General features: G+C 40.1%; 1 protein-coding gene across 1 annotated transcript in view; it reads left to right on the top strand.

Moving 5' to 3' along the window:
- Window positions 1-17,952, top strand: part of SCTR (secretin receptor) — a 31,261-nt gene that overhangs the window by 8,943 nt on the left and 4,366 nt on the right. Inside the window, exons 4-10 of the mRNA XM_061612708.1 lie at window positions 1,326-1,444; window positions 3,384-3,481; window positions 4,468-4,603; window positions 6,664-6,817; window positions 7,470-7,530; window positions 16,727-16,793; window positions 16,903-16,994. Of these exons, the coding sequence (XP_061468692.1) occupies window positions 1,326-1,444; window positions 3,384-3,481; window positions 4,468-4,603; window positions 6,664-6,817; window positions 7,470-7,530; window positions 16,727-16,793; window positions 16,903-16,994 (727 nt within the window). The remainder of the gene's footprint in view (window positions 1-1,325; window positions 1,445-3,383; window positions 3,482-4,467; window positions 4,604-6,663; window positions 6,818-7,469; window positions 7,531-16,726; window positions 16,794-16,902; window positions 16,995-17,952) is intronic.

The raw sequence follows: 17,952 nt of genomic DNA, 5'->3' as shown, positions 1-17,952 counted from the left end.
GTCAATTGTTTTTACTCCCATCCAGTCCATTACTGGCTTCAGACGCTGATTCAGAATCTTAAGCTTCGTGACACAATCTTGAAAAGAGACATAGAGCAGCTTGTCATCTGCATGCTGGTGACAATGCAAAGCACACCTGAAGTCCCGAGACCAGCCTTCCCCAACCTGGTACCCTCTAGCTGTTTTGGAGTACAGCTCCCATCAGACTGATGGAAGATGAAGCCTAAAGCAGCTGGAGGGCACCAGGTCAGGGAAGGCTGCCCCAGACAGCTTTTCCCACCAGTTTCAAGTAGATAGATAATTCAGTTGCTAAAGGGAGCTAATAAAATGCAAAAAACCAATGCAACTATGCATTCATATTAGTTTTATGAGCCATTTTAAATGGCTGCATCCTCAGGAGGCACTTACAAATCTGTTAAGCATTTTAAATATTTTCTGTGAATTTGGCCTTCAGCTATTTTATCCACTGTCTTATTGTTGTTTTTATTTGTTATACCTGCTTACAGTGCTTTATTGTTTTAATATGTTGCAAAGTGCTTTGTAATCAATGATGAAAAGCGGTGGAAATTTTTTAAATAAATATCAGTCAATCGTGTTTTAAATAACTTTACATCTGCAGTCCTAAACATGCTTACGAGAGGAGTAAGCCTCATTGAACATAGTGGAACTTGCTTCCAAGTAAATATGCTTAGGATTTAGCTGCATACCAGTTACTATACTAAAAGTGACTGACATTAGTACTTTGTGGTTCACAGCACGGTATAACAACCATATTATATGTGCAATCAGTTGAATGGGTTTATAACTTTTCTATATATATTGACACTTGTAATTCTGAAATGACTTTTTCATTCTGAAGAATTATTTATTTATATAGTGCCAACAATGAACATTGTGCCTTGTAGAACAGCAAAGTAAAACGGAGACTGGAATTTCCATGTTCAGACAGAGGAAATTAATTGCTGTTAAACATTACATAATAAATACAGCTATTTGGAACATCTTATCATTTTGGCTCATGTTTTAAGAATAGTGAATGATTTGCTGCTCCCCTAATGGCTAATCTTAACTACACTTTGCTTAAACAAGCCAGCTTCATAAACTACAGTTTGAAATTGTATTATTTCAACAAACCATAGTTAAGATTAACCACAGTTTGTATGAGTTCAGACATCACAACAAGCTGTGGTTAATTTAAAATGGAAATGAAAGCTTCCAACTTCTCCTTGTGGCCATGAATATGTATTTATAATAGTAGCTTTTACCGGTGCTTGCTACAATTGCTAATTATGCAACTTGTTTTGTTCCTGTCATTGCAATACAAGGGTTTATCTACCGCAACTGCACCAGGGAAGGCTGGTCGGAAAAATATCCAAGACCATATATTGCTTGTGGCTTAAATGCAGAAGAAATCAATGCCCCTATAATTGCTTGGAAACAAAGGGTAAGTTCAAATAAACAGCATGGCCAAAGGCAGACATAACATTCCTATGTAACTTGATTGCCTTGGTGGATGACCAGCACCAGGAGATAAACATGGAGAATGTGATCCTGTTGTTCGCTGGATCCCCCCAGCAGCTTTTGACCATGGCATCTTTCTGGGCCATCAAGCAAGGATGGGCTTGAGTTGAGGGGGATGTCTTTTTTGCAGTGATTCCAGCCCTTCCTGCGGTATAGGTTCCAGAAGGTGATGCTGGGGGAAATTGCTGCTTCACCCTGTGGCCACAAGGTCCCACCTTGTTCCCTATGCTTTTTAACATCTAAATGAAGCTGCTTATGGATGTGCTGGTGACAGTGGTGACCGTGGGTGCCTTTATACGAACTCCATCTGGTTTGCCCACTGCCCCCCCTTCCTAGAGAAATCAGATCTAGATTGGTTGTTCATGCCTTAGTCAAGTATAGGTTGGATTATTTTGATGGGCTGTATGTGAGGCTGCCCATGGAGACAGTCTGGTCTGGGTTCAGAATGCTGCTGCCGGATTTGTATTTCTGCCTGGACATACCATAGAATGTCAATTTTGTTCCAAGTTCACTGGCTTTCAGTTTGTTTCTTTGCCCATTGTTAAGTCTGCTGTTAAGATTGCTTGTTTTATTTTGGCTGGCATTTTTATTTTTTTTATTATGTATTATGTGTGTTTTCTCTGCTGTTCCTGGTATGTTTCATTGTGCTGCGGTTGTGGATTTTCTTTGTATTTTAGTTTGTTTTCAAAAAATATATAAAACGTGATACTTAAAAAGTATAAAGTGTGTTCAAGCAGATTCCACCACACTGAGGCTGCAATCAAATACACACTTACCTGGGAGTAAGTCCCACTGAACCCAATGGAGCTTACTTCTGAGTAGACATGTATTGGATTGCAGCCTTCAAATGTTTGCCTTCATCCTTCATTTTTATCCCTCCGTGCTTGCTTACTTGGGTTTGGGATCAGACAGCAGCATTGGAGCACAGCAGTACAGAGCAGCATAGGAAAGACTTGGTAAATAGCAACACCTAGTGGCAAAACATAGTATTATTCAATCATAAAGCAAATAGACCCTCCCTTCCAAAAGGTAGTCCTTCAAAAATTCTCTTTAGAATAGCAGTCTGTTTTAGTGTGGCTGACACTTAATTGGATCTGTTCCTACATGGGTACTGTTAACATGGCAACACAGCCTGCCCCCAAGCCATTGATTTGTGGTACACTAACGCTGCACATGACAATGCTGACAAACCAGTTTAAATCTGACACCAACCACATACAACCCTCTGTGGGTATCTTTCTCTCTGAGTTTTAAATCAGGCCTAATTATAACTGGGGAGTAAGGATGGGGGAGATGTTCAGTTCGGTTTTCATTCAAAGCTGGATCTGTCAAATTCGCACTTTCCAAAATAATGAGAACCGAAACACAGCCATCCTTTGAAATTCACACTTGTCCAAATCTTGCAGTGCAGTTCTCCGACCAACCAATGTTGACAAAAATACATATATTAGGGTGAAATGTGGATAAAAATGAATAAATTAGTAGAAATAATATACAAAAATCTGTTAACTTAGGATAAATTTCTTGCAAAAATGTGCTCTCAGTCAAAAATGCTGAAGAATTTTATGAGATTTTTTAAAAAAAATGTTCCAGGTTGCTGCAAAACTGAATTTAAGATTGGAAAAATGAGAAATGGAGATAATCGAAACTGATAGATCTTTCCATCTCTACTGGGGAGCGATTCCTAATCCTTTTTCAGGCAAAGCCACATTAATTCATGGTTATGCCAGCTTTAGAACAAATGATGGGATAGCATGTTCTGAAAGAGACATATTGCCGCTATTCTTAAAACAGTAACGGATGGGTTTCTTGCATGATTGCATCTCTGCCTGGACTAAGTGCTCCTGGATGTCTCTTGACAGGTGTCTTATCTGATGAAGTTGGAGATTGTCTACACCATTGGAACCAGCACTTCTCTGGTGGCACTGACAATTGCCTTAGGCATTCTGGCTTCTTTCAGGTGCGGAAGAATTGATCATCCCTTTCTTTATATGCTTTCCTATTCCTTGGTTAATTGTTTAATAGCCTCAGAAAAAGAGTAAAATGAAGTGTTATCTAGAAAACTGTTCTATTTAGCCATGTGGAGAGGAAGGTGCATGTGCAGAATATTCTATTGCCAAAGGTTCATTCTGAAGAAGCTTCAACTTTTGCATTGTAACAGTGGGAAAGATGTTCACTCTATTCAAACTTTATTGGTCATTAGTGTATATTTAAATGTGCGGGAATAAAAAAAAAGCACTTACAAGTTTTAAGGTGAGGTTTTGGGGACTTAAGGTGAGATTTTGGGGACAGGATCTGTTTGTTGATGGCTGTCCCGCTCATTAGAGAATAAGGGACTCTTTTTCCAGGTGGATCTGTGGGTGGATCTGTGAAAGCCTGACAAGTAGCAAAAAAGAAGCAACTGCATCCCTTTATTAAGACAAAGGTCGGGAGCCTGTTGACCTTGATGTTGTTAGACTCCAACTCCCATCAGCCCAAACGAGCATGGCCAATAGTCAGGGAGTTATAGTCTAGCAACATCTGGAGGGCCACAGATTTTCCACCCCTGTATTATGGCAAAGATATGTGGCTCAATAGTCATCAATTTTATTCTGCATGGAGACATCTGTTTTGCTTCACCATACTGTCAAGTCAGGTAGTGGAATTGAATGGTTGTTGATTATTGGTGGGGATATTTGAGGCTTCCTGTTGACTTGAGGGGCTCTAGCTCTCTACCTTATGTCCAGGAGGTCCTAGGTTCAATCTCCAGCATCTCTAGTTAAAGGATTTAAGGAATGGGACTGAGATCTCTTTACTGTTGCCAGTTAGAGCAGATGATGCTGGACTAGATGGAACAACAGTCTGATTCTGTTTAAGGTGACTCAGGTGTTGTTCATATCACTGATAAGAACACCAAGCAATCCATTTTTTAGACACCTGCTCAATGCTTTTCTCTTTGGGACACAGAAGACTTCGCTGTACAAGAAATTACATCCACATGCAGCTCTTTACATCGTTCATTTTGCGAGCCATGGCAAACTTCATTAAAGATCCTGTACTGTCTGAGGACACTGAGGATGCTGTCTACTGTGAATTACACATGGTAAGGAAAAAACAGGTAGGCCTACTATCCAGCTCATCAGAGGATGAAGAAACCTGCTTGAGAATTTAAATTTTCTTTTCATCCCTGTGAGCAATTTTGTCAGAGAAAATTGCAGTCTTATGCTGCAAACGTATGTGAACTTACCTAGGAGTAAACCCAATAGAAATAGAGAATTTACTTCTGAGTAAAAATGCTAAGGATCATGTTGTTGATCCTCCTTTTTGTGTGTGTGTGTGTGTTCAGAACATAATAATGTATCATTCATTAAGGCAATTGCAAATGCAGGGGGTGGCTGGAATAAGCAAATTAACTGAATGAAATAATTACAAGCCCAAGAGCAAAACATGTTTAAACACAATTCTGACTGGTATACAACGTGTGTCATGATGTGATATCATGAACCTTTGCTAGGAAATTAATCAAAATACATTAATCAAATCAAAGTATGTTATTCAAATTTTAGATTTCACAAGAGTGTGAATATGAACCTGTGGGATCTGCAATAGATTTGAGGATGTGAAAACTGTTCATGATTTAAACAATGATAATTTGTTGCAGATCTGTTGTTGTTTTTACTTAAAATAATGTTTTGAGGTTTTTACACTAACTTTTTTTTAAAAAAAGGAAAAACAACCTACCTTAAAACATAGATGCTAATGGCAGAAATAAAATAATCCAAACTAATACATAAAACATGTGGAAAGCAGTGGCTGATATCCAATGTTAGTCATCCTCAGAACAGATCCATTGAAATAAATGGATTTAAGTAACAGAAGTCCAAAGATTTTAGCAGGTCTGCTCTGAGTATTAGTTGTATACTATCCAAAAGCTGCAATAACAAACAGCATAACTGTAAAAAAAAGAGGCAACTTTTAGACCAATAAATAAAGCAGGGCATGGCAAGGTGAGGCCCCAGATGTCTAAGGAAGGAAGACAAAACACTGGTTGCTATTTATAATCTCTATCCTGGACTTTACAAATCAGGGCAGCGGCTCTAGTTGGGTCCCGAGCTCTAGGTTCAGCTAAAAAGTTCTTTTTCACACGGGGGGCCGACTTATTCCCCCGCTGATTAAAATATTTAAAGCAAAAATACTCCCCAAAATCCTATATGGAGTTGAACTTTGGGGAAACATGGCCAGAACTAAACTTGAATCTATTCAGAACATTTTTTTGAGACAATTGCTGGGCCTCCCACAGGGGACCCCGGCAGCCCATCTCAGAGCAGAATTGGGTCTGCCTTCAATACAAGCACGCATAGATCTAGCATTACTAAGATTCTGGCTTCGTCTTAATGACATGGACGGCGCCTCTTTGGCCAAGCAGTGTTGGCAAGAACAAATGCAGTCTGTCGGAGCTGCCACAGAGTGGCTGTCCATTTTTTCCAAATACGACCTCTCCCCTGCTAAGCTAGTGGAGCTCAGTAACACCGCTCTTCGCAACTGGATTTTCAACCATGATGCAGCTCAGGATCGAGCATCCATTGAGTTGGCCTCCTTTTCCAGATGGTATCCTACCATCAAACTTAACCACTACATGTCAAATTATTTAGTAGCCATAGATAGACCCTTCATTAGAAGAGCCTTTACGGCTCTCCGCTTTCAAACCATGCCTACGGCCTATCTTGAGGGACGGTTTCGGGGTATTCCAGTAATCCAGCACCAATGTATATATGGCTGCAATGACATTGAAGGGATCGTTCATTACTTACTTTACTGTCCACTCTTCGACGACCCTAGACAGAAATTTCTCTCTCCCATTTTAAATCTCTTAAGACCTTGTTCTGATAGAGAAATGATATTTGCGCTTTTATCTGATGATTCCAACTTTGTGACCATTGCGGCCGCTAATTTTGCAGTTGCGGCTCTCAAGCTAAGAGAGTCCTTTGCCGAAAAGACAAATGCCCAGCCAAGCTCTATATGAATTGTTATGTCATGTTTTGTATATTTTATATATGTATATACCTTGTATTTTATTCTTGTTTGTATCTTGCACATGGCCTATGGCTACTTCTGCAATAAAGTACCTACCTACCTATTTATAATCTCTTTCTGTTTCCTCAGGGCAGGTGTAAGATGATCATGGTCTTCACTAACTTCTGCATAATGGCTAACTACAGTTGGCTTCTTGTGGAAGGCCTTTATCTTCATACCCTACTGGTTATTTCTTTCTTCTCCGAAAGAAAGTTCTTCTGGTGGTTTGTGGTTCTGGGATGGGGTAACTATCCGTTTTGCCTTTAGTCAAAACAAATGGGGCCCTTCAACAAAATGTTGCACTGTATCCTTGGTGTCTCCACTCCCCTTGCCTCCTGCACTCTTTTTCGTTTCCCCTCACTTCCCCGGCTTCCTCTTCTTCATTCCCTGCTCTGCCTTCCGTTTCATCCCTCTTTCCTGCTTCCCTCCGTCACTCCTTTTGCCACTTCTCTCTGCTTCTCTTCTTGCCTCCTCCTCCCTTCCTCACCTCTTTCTCCCTGTCTCTTGCTCTCATTGTTCGGCCTTGATGAGGCAGTCTCAGTGGAGGGTGAATGATTCTCTCACATGAGCCCTAGATACACCTAAGATACCGTTTTTTTAAAAAAAAGAAAGCTAAGAACATACATGCATAGACCTCAGCAATTGTTTGCCCAGGGTTTTTTTTTTTTTTTGGTCCCCTTTTGATGGGAGGTGGGTTTTAAAAGTTCTGTGCTTGTGCATACCTTGCTATTGCCCTGGGTATGCTAGAACTTTTCTTCTGTTTTTGGGTGGCCACATTTTGCTTCAGAACTGGTTGGCACAGAGCCACTGGGGTTTGCTGTTGTGTCAAAATATACAGATAGTTACTGATTTCTCTTGTGCAATATATGAGTATGGGTTTTTTTCCTCCATTGCAGGCACTCCCACCTTATTTGTAATTGCATGGGTCATAGCCAGACTATTACATGAGAATGTTGGGTAAGCCGTGTTTTCATTACAGCTTTCCAAGCTCAGTATTTATTAGTGTTGCTTCAGCATGTAACCTTTGGCAATTGGCTTCAAATAGCTACAATCCTATTTTCTTGCTGTGTTCTGAAACTCTGAGACAAGAAGAGAATTCTGAGACAAATGCTTAAGCAGTCAATGTGTCAATTCCTTCTTTTGAGTTTCAAATCTGTTTCACTAGGAAGACTCCTACTTGAGGGCAGTGCCCCAGTTATGGAATAACCTACCCTCTAAAGTATGGCTGGCGTGATCCTTCTTTCATTTCAGCACCATCTCTGCTGAGCCCCAGCTATCCCAAGCGCATCAGGGAGTGTGGGCAGAGGAGGATGAGACTTTTGAGAGCTTTGAGGGAGCGGGGAGCACTAGCAGCCCTCCAGTTTCTCTGGACAATCTCCCGGGTGACCTAGACCCTGCTCCACATGAAGGCGCCTTGCCACTTGCAAGCGCTCCGCCAGAGCCGTTGGGGAGTGATCTCGTGCACGCGCCAACTCCACCCCCCCAGGACTCCCTGCCTGGACCCTCAGATGCTTCCCCGCCAATTTGCTCCCCGCCTCCTGAAGTCGAGCCGGCACCTAGTGAGCATTTACTGTCCAATGAGCAGTCGGAGGCTTGCCCCTCCTCACCCTGCGCGAGATGATGCGAGAAGCGGGCAGTCAGAGGGTGGAGTCGGAGATTATGGGCAAAGACCATCCCTACTTAAGGCGGTGCCCCCCTGATTGAGGTGCTGAGTCAACTTACTCCACACGCCACAGAGAATGCTTAGTTAACATCAGTAGTGAGCCAGCCTAGTTAGGCCTATGAAACGTACTGCTTTTGATGTAACCGTGACTCTAATAAAGCAAGAATTATTGCCAGTCTTGCCTCCATCTCCTGTGTCGGGCTCTGGGCAGGACAATCTCAAACCATGTTTACTTCCTTAGGCATTTGTGCAGAGTTGGTGGTTAATTGATTTTGAAAAGGTGAATCTGCTGTGCAATTCTGCAGATTGTTAGTTAATTATCATGTTTTTATTTTTGCTGATGTGTTATGATGGCATAGAATTGAAGCATTTTTTTTTTTGTTAAATGGATTGTTTTGTTGTGCCTATGACCCACCCTGGGAATGATTTTTTCGATTATACAAAACAACACATCATTTAAGCCACAAAGTGATAACAGCGACAATTCAGCAGCAGATAATATTGGTGAACTCATACCTAAAAATAGTTTGCCCCATTATACAAATGCCTGGCCAATGTAAAAATATCTACAGCCTCCTCATAAAAAAACCTTTCTTCCTCCTCTCCACCTACCCAGACACATTTTGTCTCAAGCCAACATGTGGTCCTACATGCATGCCAGTTAGTCTACTTCCAAACCATTTTCATATTTTTTTTCCTATCCCCAAACCATTTCTAACCTTCAGGGCCTGAAGCTCTTTTTTTAAAAAATTAATAAACTAGAATAGCCAGGATTTTCATCTGAACACCAGAGCAGCAGCAGGACCTTTAAGAAAGACAACCTGGGAAATGGTTAGCATATAAATTAAGAAAAGAACGTCAAAAAATATTATTTTAAAGATACAAGAAGGAGATGAGACGCTGACAGATAATGTAAAAATCAAAAAGATTTTTCATCAATATTACTCAACATTGTATAAGTGTCAAGAAATTCCATCTGAAAAAATAGAAGAGTATTTATCTAAACAGAATTTGCCGAAAATTACAGATTTTCAGAGACAAGTTATTAATGGCCCTATTACGTCAAGAGAGATATCTGAAGCTATAAATGAAATTAAATTAGGAAAGGCGCCAGGACCAGATGGGCTATCTGCAATGTATTATAAATGTTTGGAGGAAGAACTCTTGCTACCCTTACAGTCTACAATGAATTCTATTTTGCAAGAGGGAAAGATACCGGATAGTTGGAAAAATGCTAATATAACATTAATACCTAAAGAGGACCAAGATTTAACTAAAACAAAAAATTATCGGCCAATATCTCTACTGAATAATGACTATAAAATTTTTACAATGATTTTGGCTGAAAGATTGAAAATAATATTGCAACAATTTATTCAGGAAGATCAATCAGGGTTTTTACCTAAAAGACAATTACGTGACAACGTCAGGAATGTTTTGAATGTGTTGGAATATTTAGAACAACGAAATGATAAACAAGCAGCTTTGATTTTTTTAGATGCTGAAAAAGCATTTGATAATTTGAATTGGAAATTTATGTTCCAGGTTTTGGAGCAAATGGATTTTGGAGACAACTTTATAAAATGGATCAGATCGATTTATACATCACAGAAGGCCCAGATAATTGTTAATGGAGATTTAACGGATTCATGTGAAATACAAAAGGGTACAAGACAGGGATGTCCATTATCTCCCCTTTTATTTATTCTGGTTTTAGAAGTGCTGCTTAGAGATATAAGGCAAGATAAAAGGATTTCGGGATTAAAAATAAAAAAAGAAGAATATAAATTGAGAGCATTTGCTGATGATTTGATAATTGTACTAGAAAACCCTTTGGAAGGAATTCATATATTGATGGACAAATTAAAAGAATTTGGACCGTTAGCAGGATTTAAGATCAACAATCAAAAAACAAAGATGTTGGTGAAAAATTTAACTTTAAGGGAACAGAAAGAGTTAATGGACAAGACAGATTTTACAATAGAAAAAAAGTTGAAATATCTAGGCATCATCATGACAAATAAAAACTCAAAGCTCTTTCATAATAATTACGAAAAATTATGGACAGAGATTAAGAAAGACTTGCTAAGATGGGATAAACTACAACTGTCATTAATGGGTAGAATATCTGTGATAAAAATGAATGTATTACCGAGAATGATGTTTTTGTTTCAAACAATACCTGTAATATCCTCTGATTTACCTTTTAAACAATGGCAAAAAGATATTTCTAAATTTGTATGGCAAGGAAAAAAACCAAGAGTTAAATTTAAATTACTTCAAGACGCTAAAGAAAGAGGAGGACTGGGATTACCAAATTTGAGACTTTATTTTGCTGCCTGCTGTTTAGTCTGGATAAAGGAATGGATCTTATTGAGGAATAAAAGACTATTGGATTTGGAGGGCCACAATCTGAAGTGGGGATGGCATGGATATCTATGGTATGACAAAGTAAAAGTAAACGTAGACTTTAACAATCATTTTATAAGACGTTCTCTGTTGAAAATATGGAATAGATACAAACCAAGGTTTTATTCGAAAATACCATTATGTGTCTCAAGTCAAGAAGCGTTTTATAGAAGAGAAATGTCTGGAAAAGAGAAATGGTTAACTTATCAAGAACTATTAGAAAATGTACATGGAGAATACACAATGAAAGAGAGAGAACAATTGATAAAGGAAGGATATAGTTTTCATTGGTTTGCCTATTTACAATTGTTAGAAAGATATAAAATGGACAAGAAAATGTATGGGTTTGAAATAAGTAAATCTGATTTTGAAATAGGTTTGTATACAAATGATGAAAACATAATTGCAAAAATGTATAAACTTTTATTGAAAATGGATATGGAGGAAGAACAAGTAAAAGAGTGCATGGTAAAGTGGGCAAAAAATTTTGGTCATAACATACAAATGGATCAATGGGAAAATATGTGGAAAAAAGGCTTGAAATTTACATTATGTTATAATCTTAAAGAAAATTTTTATAAAATGATGTACCGTTGGTACATGACTCCAGAAAAGCTGTCAAAAATGTATAGTAATGTCTCTAATGTTTGTTGGAAATGTAAACAACAAGAAGGATCTTTTTATCATATGTGGTGGTCATGTAAAAAGGCGAAATTATTCTGGGCACAGATAGGTAGGAAGATGCAAAAAATTTTAAAGATAAATATTCAGTCAAAACCAGAATTTTTTTTACTGGGTTTTATGGATAAACAAATAGAAAAGAAATATGGAAGAATATTATTATATATGATTACGGCAGCAAGATTATTATATGCACAAAAGTGGAAAATGGAATCAATACCAACAATGGAAGAATGGCTACTGAAATTAATGGACTTAGTAGAAATGGATAAATTGACGTGTTTACTTAGAGAAAAATCGACAGATACATTCCTTAAGGATTGGAAGCCTCTCTTAGACTTTTTGTCGAAAGATCAAAATAAAATGATGATACTGGGATTTGATGATTAATTAAGACAGCTTATGGAGAAAAGGGATTCTGTATGTACATATTAAGGGACAGGTTTGATGTATATTATATACTTATAGCTGATCTGTGACAAATCGGAAGTCAACCATTTTATTTTTATTTTTTGTTGTAGTATTGTTATGTTTTTTCTTACTTTGTTTTGTTTGTTTTTTGGAAAAATTTGAATAAAAACTATATATAATAAAAAAAAAAGAAAGACACCCCTATATCAGCCGCTCTCTGCATTACAATGGCAAGAGTGGGTAGCTGCTGTATCTGTATGGCTGTGGTTATTGTGATAATAAGTTCCAGAAGGGTGGCTGTGTTTAGCCTCTTGTGGCAAAAACAACAATCTTGTAGTACCTTAAAGGCTTTGAAAATGTACTGGCGTATGTTTATTAAATTACGATCATTTCCTGCCCAGCAGGGGGAGGCTGTTTGTGTTTTGTTTGTTCTTGCTTGCTTGCTTGCAAAGGCTACATCAGACAAAAAATGCAATATTATCTTGAAAAACAGGGAAGTGTTTTCAGAACTTCAAGTCAAAGGATAAGGAGCTGACTCAGCTGCATTACTTCGAGGCCTCTGGACTTTGTCTTTAGAGAGGTGTTGAAATATGGTATCAGAAATAAAAATGTTTCAGACCAGCAGCCATATTCCAATGTTATTGTGAGGACTTCAGAGAGTCGATGAAGCCATGGAGGCTGGTCCATTAGGACAAATGGGGCACTGCCCCACCTGCCTGCCTTCTTACTTCCAACCAGTCAGGGGTGGTTCTGCCCACCGTTGGCTCTGGCTCCACCTACTGTTGCTCTCTTTGCCTTCCCTGCTACCAGTCCCGATGGGCACCCGCCACACCACTGAATGAAGCCACACTACAAGAGAAAGAGCTATAGGTTAAGAACATAAGAACAAAAGAAGAGCCTGCTGGATCAGGCCAGTGGCCCATCTAGTCCAGCATCCTGTTCTCACAGTGGCCAACCAGGTGCCTGGGGGAAGCCCACCAGCAGCACCCGAGTGCAAGAACACTCTCCCCTCCTGAGGCTTCCGGCAACTGGTTTTCAGAAGCATGCTGCCTCTGACTAGGGTGGCACAGCACAGCCATCATGGCTAGTAGCCATTGATAGTCCTGTCCTCCATGAATTTGTCTAATCTTCTTTTAAAGCCATCCAAGCTGGTAGCCATTACTGCATCTTGTGGGAGCAAATTCCATAGTTTAACTATGCGCTGAGTAAAGAAGTACTTCCTTTTGTCTGTCCTGAATCTTCCAACATTCAGCTTCTTTGAATGTCCATGAGTTCTAGTATTATGAGAGAGGGAGAAGAACTTTTCTCTATCCACTTTCTCAATGCCATGCATAATTTTATACACTTCTATCATGTCTCCTCTGACCCGCCTTTTCTCTAAACTAAAAAGCCCCAAATGCTGCAACCTTTCCTCATAAGGGAGTCGCTCCATCCCCTTGATCATTCTGGTTGCCCTCTTCTGAACCTTTTCCAACTCTATAATATCCTTTTTGAGATGAGGCGACCAGAACTGTACACAGTATTCCAAATGCGGCCGCACCATAGATTTATACAACGGCATTATGATATTGGCTGTTTTATTTTCAATACCTTTCCTAATTATCCCTAGCATGGAATTTGCCTTTTTCACAGCTGCCGCACACTGGGTCGACATTTTCATCGTGCTGTCCACTACAACCCCGAGGTCTCTCTCCTGGTCGGTCACCGCTAGTTCAGACCCCATGAGCATATATGTGAAATTAAGATTTTTTGCTCCAATATGCATAATTTTACACTTGTTTATATTGAATTGCATTTGCCATTTTTCCGCCCATTCACTCAGTTTGGAGAGGTCTTTTTGGAGTTCTTCGCAATCCCTTTTTGTTTTAACAACCCTGAACAATTTAGTGTCGTCAGCAAACTTGGCCACTTCACTGCTCACTCCTAATTCTAGGTCATTAATGAACAAGTTGAAAAGTACAGGTCTCAATACCGATCCTTGAGGGACTCCACTTTCTACAGCCCTCCATTGGGAGAACTGTCCATTTATTCCTACTCTCTGCTTTCTGCTTCTTAACCAATTCCTTATCCACAAGAGGACCTCTCCTCTTATTCCATGACTGCTAAGCTTCCTCAGAAGTCTTACGTGAGGTACCTTGTCAAACGCTTTTTGAAAGTCTAAGTACACTATGTCCACTGGATCACCTCTATATGCTTGTTGACACTCTCAAAGAATTCTAATAGGTTACTGAGACAGGACTTTCCCTTGCAGAAGCCATGCTGGCTCTGCTTCAGCAAAGCTTGTTCTTCTATGTGCTTAGTTAATCTAGCTTTAATAATACTTTCTACCAGTTTTCCAGGGACAGAAGTTAAGCTAACTGGCCTGTAATTTCCAGGATCACCTCTGGACCCTTTTTGAATATTGGCGTTACATTTGCCACTTTCCAGTCCTGAGGCACGGAGGAGGACCTGAGGGACAAGTTACATATTTTAGTTAGCAGATCAGCAATTTCACATTTGAGTTCTTTGAGAACTCTCGGGTGGATGCCATCCGGGCCCGGTGATTTGTCAGTTTTTATACTGTCCATTAAACCTAGAACTTCCTCTCTCGTTACCGCTATTTGTCTCAGTTCCTCAGAATCTCTTCCTGCAAATGTTAGTTCAGGTTCAGGGATCTGCCCTATATGTTCCACTGTGAAGACAGATGCAAAGAATTCATTTAGCTTCTCTGCAATCTCCTTATCGTTCTTTAGTACACCTTTGACTCCCTTATCATCCAAGGGTCCAATCACCTCCCTAGATGGTCTCCTGCTTTGAATGTATTTATAGAATTTTTTGTTGTTGGTTTTTATGTTCTTAGCAATGTGCTCCTCAAATTCTTTTTTAGCATTCCTTATTGTCTTCTTGCATTTCTTTTGCCAGAGTTTGTGTTCCTTTTTATTTTCCTCATTCGGACAAGACTTCCATTTTCTGAAGGATGACTTTTTGCCTCTGAGAGCTTCCTTGACTTTGCTCGTTAACCATGCTGGCATCTTCTTGGCCCTGGCGGTACCTTTTCTGATCTGCGGTATGCACTCCAGTTGAGCTTCTAATATAGTGTTTTTAAACAACTTCCAAGCATTTTTGAGTGATGTGACCCTCTGGACTTTGTTCTTCAGCTTTCTTTTTACCAATCCCCTCATTTTTGTGAAGTTTCCTCTTTTGAAGTCAAATGTGACCATGTTGGATTTTCTTGGCAATTGGCCATTTACATGCATGTTTAATTTAATATCACTATGGTCACTGCTCCCAATCGGTTCGACAACACTTACATCTTGCACCAGGTCCCGGTCCCCATTGAGGATTAAGTCCAGGGTTGCCGTCCCTCTGGTCGGTTCCATGACCAACTGGTCTAGGGCACAGTCATTTAAGATATCTAGAAATTTTGCTTCTTTGTCATGACTGGAACACATATGCAGCCAGTCTATGTCTGGGTAGTTGAAGTCACCCATTACTACTACATTTCCTAGTTTGGATGCTTCCTCAATTTCGTATCTCATCTCAAGGTCTCCCTGAGCATTTTGATCAGGGGGACGATAGATCATTCCCATTATTAAATCCCTCCTGGGGCACGGTATCACCACCCACAACGGTTCTGTGGAGGAGTCTGCCTCTTTTGGGGTTTCGAGCTTGCTGGATTCAATGCCTTCTTTCACGTATAGAGCGACTCCGCCACCAATACGTCCTTCCCTGTCCTTCCGATATAGTTTATATCCAGGGATAACCGTATCCCACTGGTTTTCTCCATTCCACCAGGTCTCTGTTATGCTCACTATATCAATGCTCTTCTCGGAAGAAGGAGGCGTACAGTTCAGTTACAGGGGTCTGTCCTCAAAGGAGTATTTGGCATTAGGGCTAAGAAGGGATTTAAACCAGATCTCCCCTGTTTAAGCTTCTGTCCGTTAGTCCACACAAGTGACCCATCCCTAAATGACTCACAGCTGAATGTGTAAAGGGGTTCCATGAAAAAGCCCTGTGGTTTGATATGAGCACTGTCATTGGTGATTGTGTTACCGTGGCTTTTTCATATATGCAATTTACCATAATTCCACAGTTGTCACCACAGCTTGATGAACATACATGTGTGAGTCCACTTTTAGACACACAGAACAACAGATGTGTGATTGATCATGCTTATGATTTTTTGTTTCTGCTATACCATATGACTAGGGCAGGAGTGGGAAGACTCTGGCCCACAGGCCGAATTAGACCCACCAGGTCTCCCTCAGCCATTTTGGCCAAGTCACGGCCACCTGCCCTATATCTGATGTCATGTATGACATCAAGTGTGAGGCAGGTAAACATGTGGCTGGGCAGAAAGAGGGCTTGCAGCCCCCACAGTGCTTTGCAAGCCCAGGCAATCAGCTGATCATTAGGACTTGCATGGTGTTGTGCCTTTGCCTGCATAGTTTGGTTTCAAACTATGATTTCAAATTTGATTTCATATTTTTGCCACATGGGCAAAAATGGGTCACTTGATGACATTGTGACCCCACCCAACGGGGTGGGGGATATAAGGATCAGGATGGTTCTAGTTCCCCACCCCTGGACTAGGCTGATCTCCCCCATCCTGGTGCTCCCCAGATATCTTGGACTATAACTCCGATCATCCCATGACCATTGGCCATGCTGGCTGAGGCTGATGGGAGTTGTTGAGGGCACGAGGCTGAGGAAGGAATGGCTAGGGCATTGCTGATTTATTGAGCTTCTCTGAATCGTGACTCTTTGCTTAACAAAGCAAACAAAAAAAGTCTTTTTCTGCTTCCCCTGCTTCTTGTGCGCACTCAAGATTTTTTAATAGTTTCATGCACTTGGTCTAATTTCCATGAACACAATGGATGTCAGCTCACATCTGATGGGCTTGTTGCTTTGTGATATTTTTCTTCTAAGACAAGTTTTGGTAACATAATGTTTGTCAGCAGGAGTTACTCACTGATTTGAAAAGCATAATTAATTTTGCTGTCTTTACAGATGCTGGGATACTCACCTGACATATGCCCTGTGGCTCATTCAAGGCCCTGTGGTGGTCTCTATTGTTGTAAGTCTATTTCACAGCTGATTTCTGGGATGTAGGTTGAATTGAAGAGAGTAACTGACGTGTCTTTCAAATGGTGAACATTAATACCAGCTTTTCATTCTTTTTGCAGATCAATTTCATTCTGTTTCTTAATATTGTAAGAATTCTAATGAGCAAGCTTAGATGGCCAGGTGGAAGGAACAAGGATTCCAGTCAATATAAGTAAGATATCTGGTTGGTTGGTTTGCTTTAAGCTTCACAGATAAGTACAACAGTAAAAGATCCCAGTGCACAGATGTTCTACCTGCTTATCTGCAAAGACATGTTTCACAGATAAACTTGTCTAGTTAGCTGCCTCAGTGATATACACCCCAACAAAATGGTTCCAAGTGTGCCTGTCCTGCCATTTAAAAGATCCTGATCTTATGTAGATAAGATTATGATCTTATGTAGTAGTGGCAGCATCAGAGCACAGAACTGGGTGCAAAGCCCTGTGCATGGTGCGAAGAAAGTTGATGGAGAAACGTTTTCCTCCCTGTCTTGTAATATTACAACCTGGGCTGTCCAATGAAACTGAAGGGTGAGAGATTCAGGACAGACAAAAGGAAATACTTCTTTACATACCACAGTGTTGGAAATATGAAATTCACTTCTACAAGATGTGATGGTGATAACCACTAATTTACACAGCTTTAAAAGCCAATGTGGTGTAGTGGTTAAGGTGTTGGACTATGACCCGGGAGACCAGGGTTCGAATCTCCACATAGCCATGAAGCTCACTGGGTGACCTTGGGCCAGTCACTGCCTCTCAGCCTCATGAAAACCCTATTCAGAGGGTCGCCATAAGTCGGAATTGACTTGAAGGCAGTACATTTACATTTTTAAAAGGGGATTAGGCAGATTCATGGAGGAGATCAGTGGCTCCTGTTAGGATGGCTGTATGCTGCCTCCAGGATCAGAGGCACCAGAGGTGCCTGAGTACCAGTTGCTGGGAAACCAAAGTGGAACTAATCATTTTTGTATGCAATTTTTCCTAATATAATGCATTTTTGTTTGTTATTTTCATGAATATAGTCATTTTTGTGTACACTGTTCCCTATTATTTATTATTTATTTATTTATTATTTCAATTTATATACCGCCCTTAGCAGAATAGCTCTCAGGGCGGTGAACAAACAAG

Source organism: Rhineura floridana, chromosome 2 (assembly GCF_030035675.1).
Source record: "Rhineura floridana isolate rRhiFlo1 chromosome 2, rRhiFlo1.hap2, whole genome shotgun sequence".
NCBI lineage: Eukaryota > Metazoa > Chordata > Lepidosauria > Squamata > Rhineuridae > Rhineura > Rhineura floridana.
The sequence above is the reverse complement of the archived record's forward strand: the minus strand, read 5'-3'. Positions and strand labels throughout refer to the sequence as shown.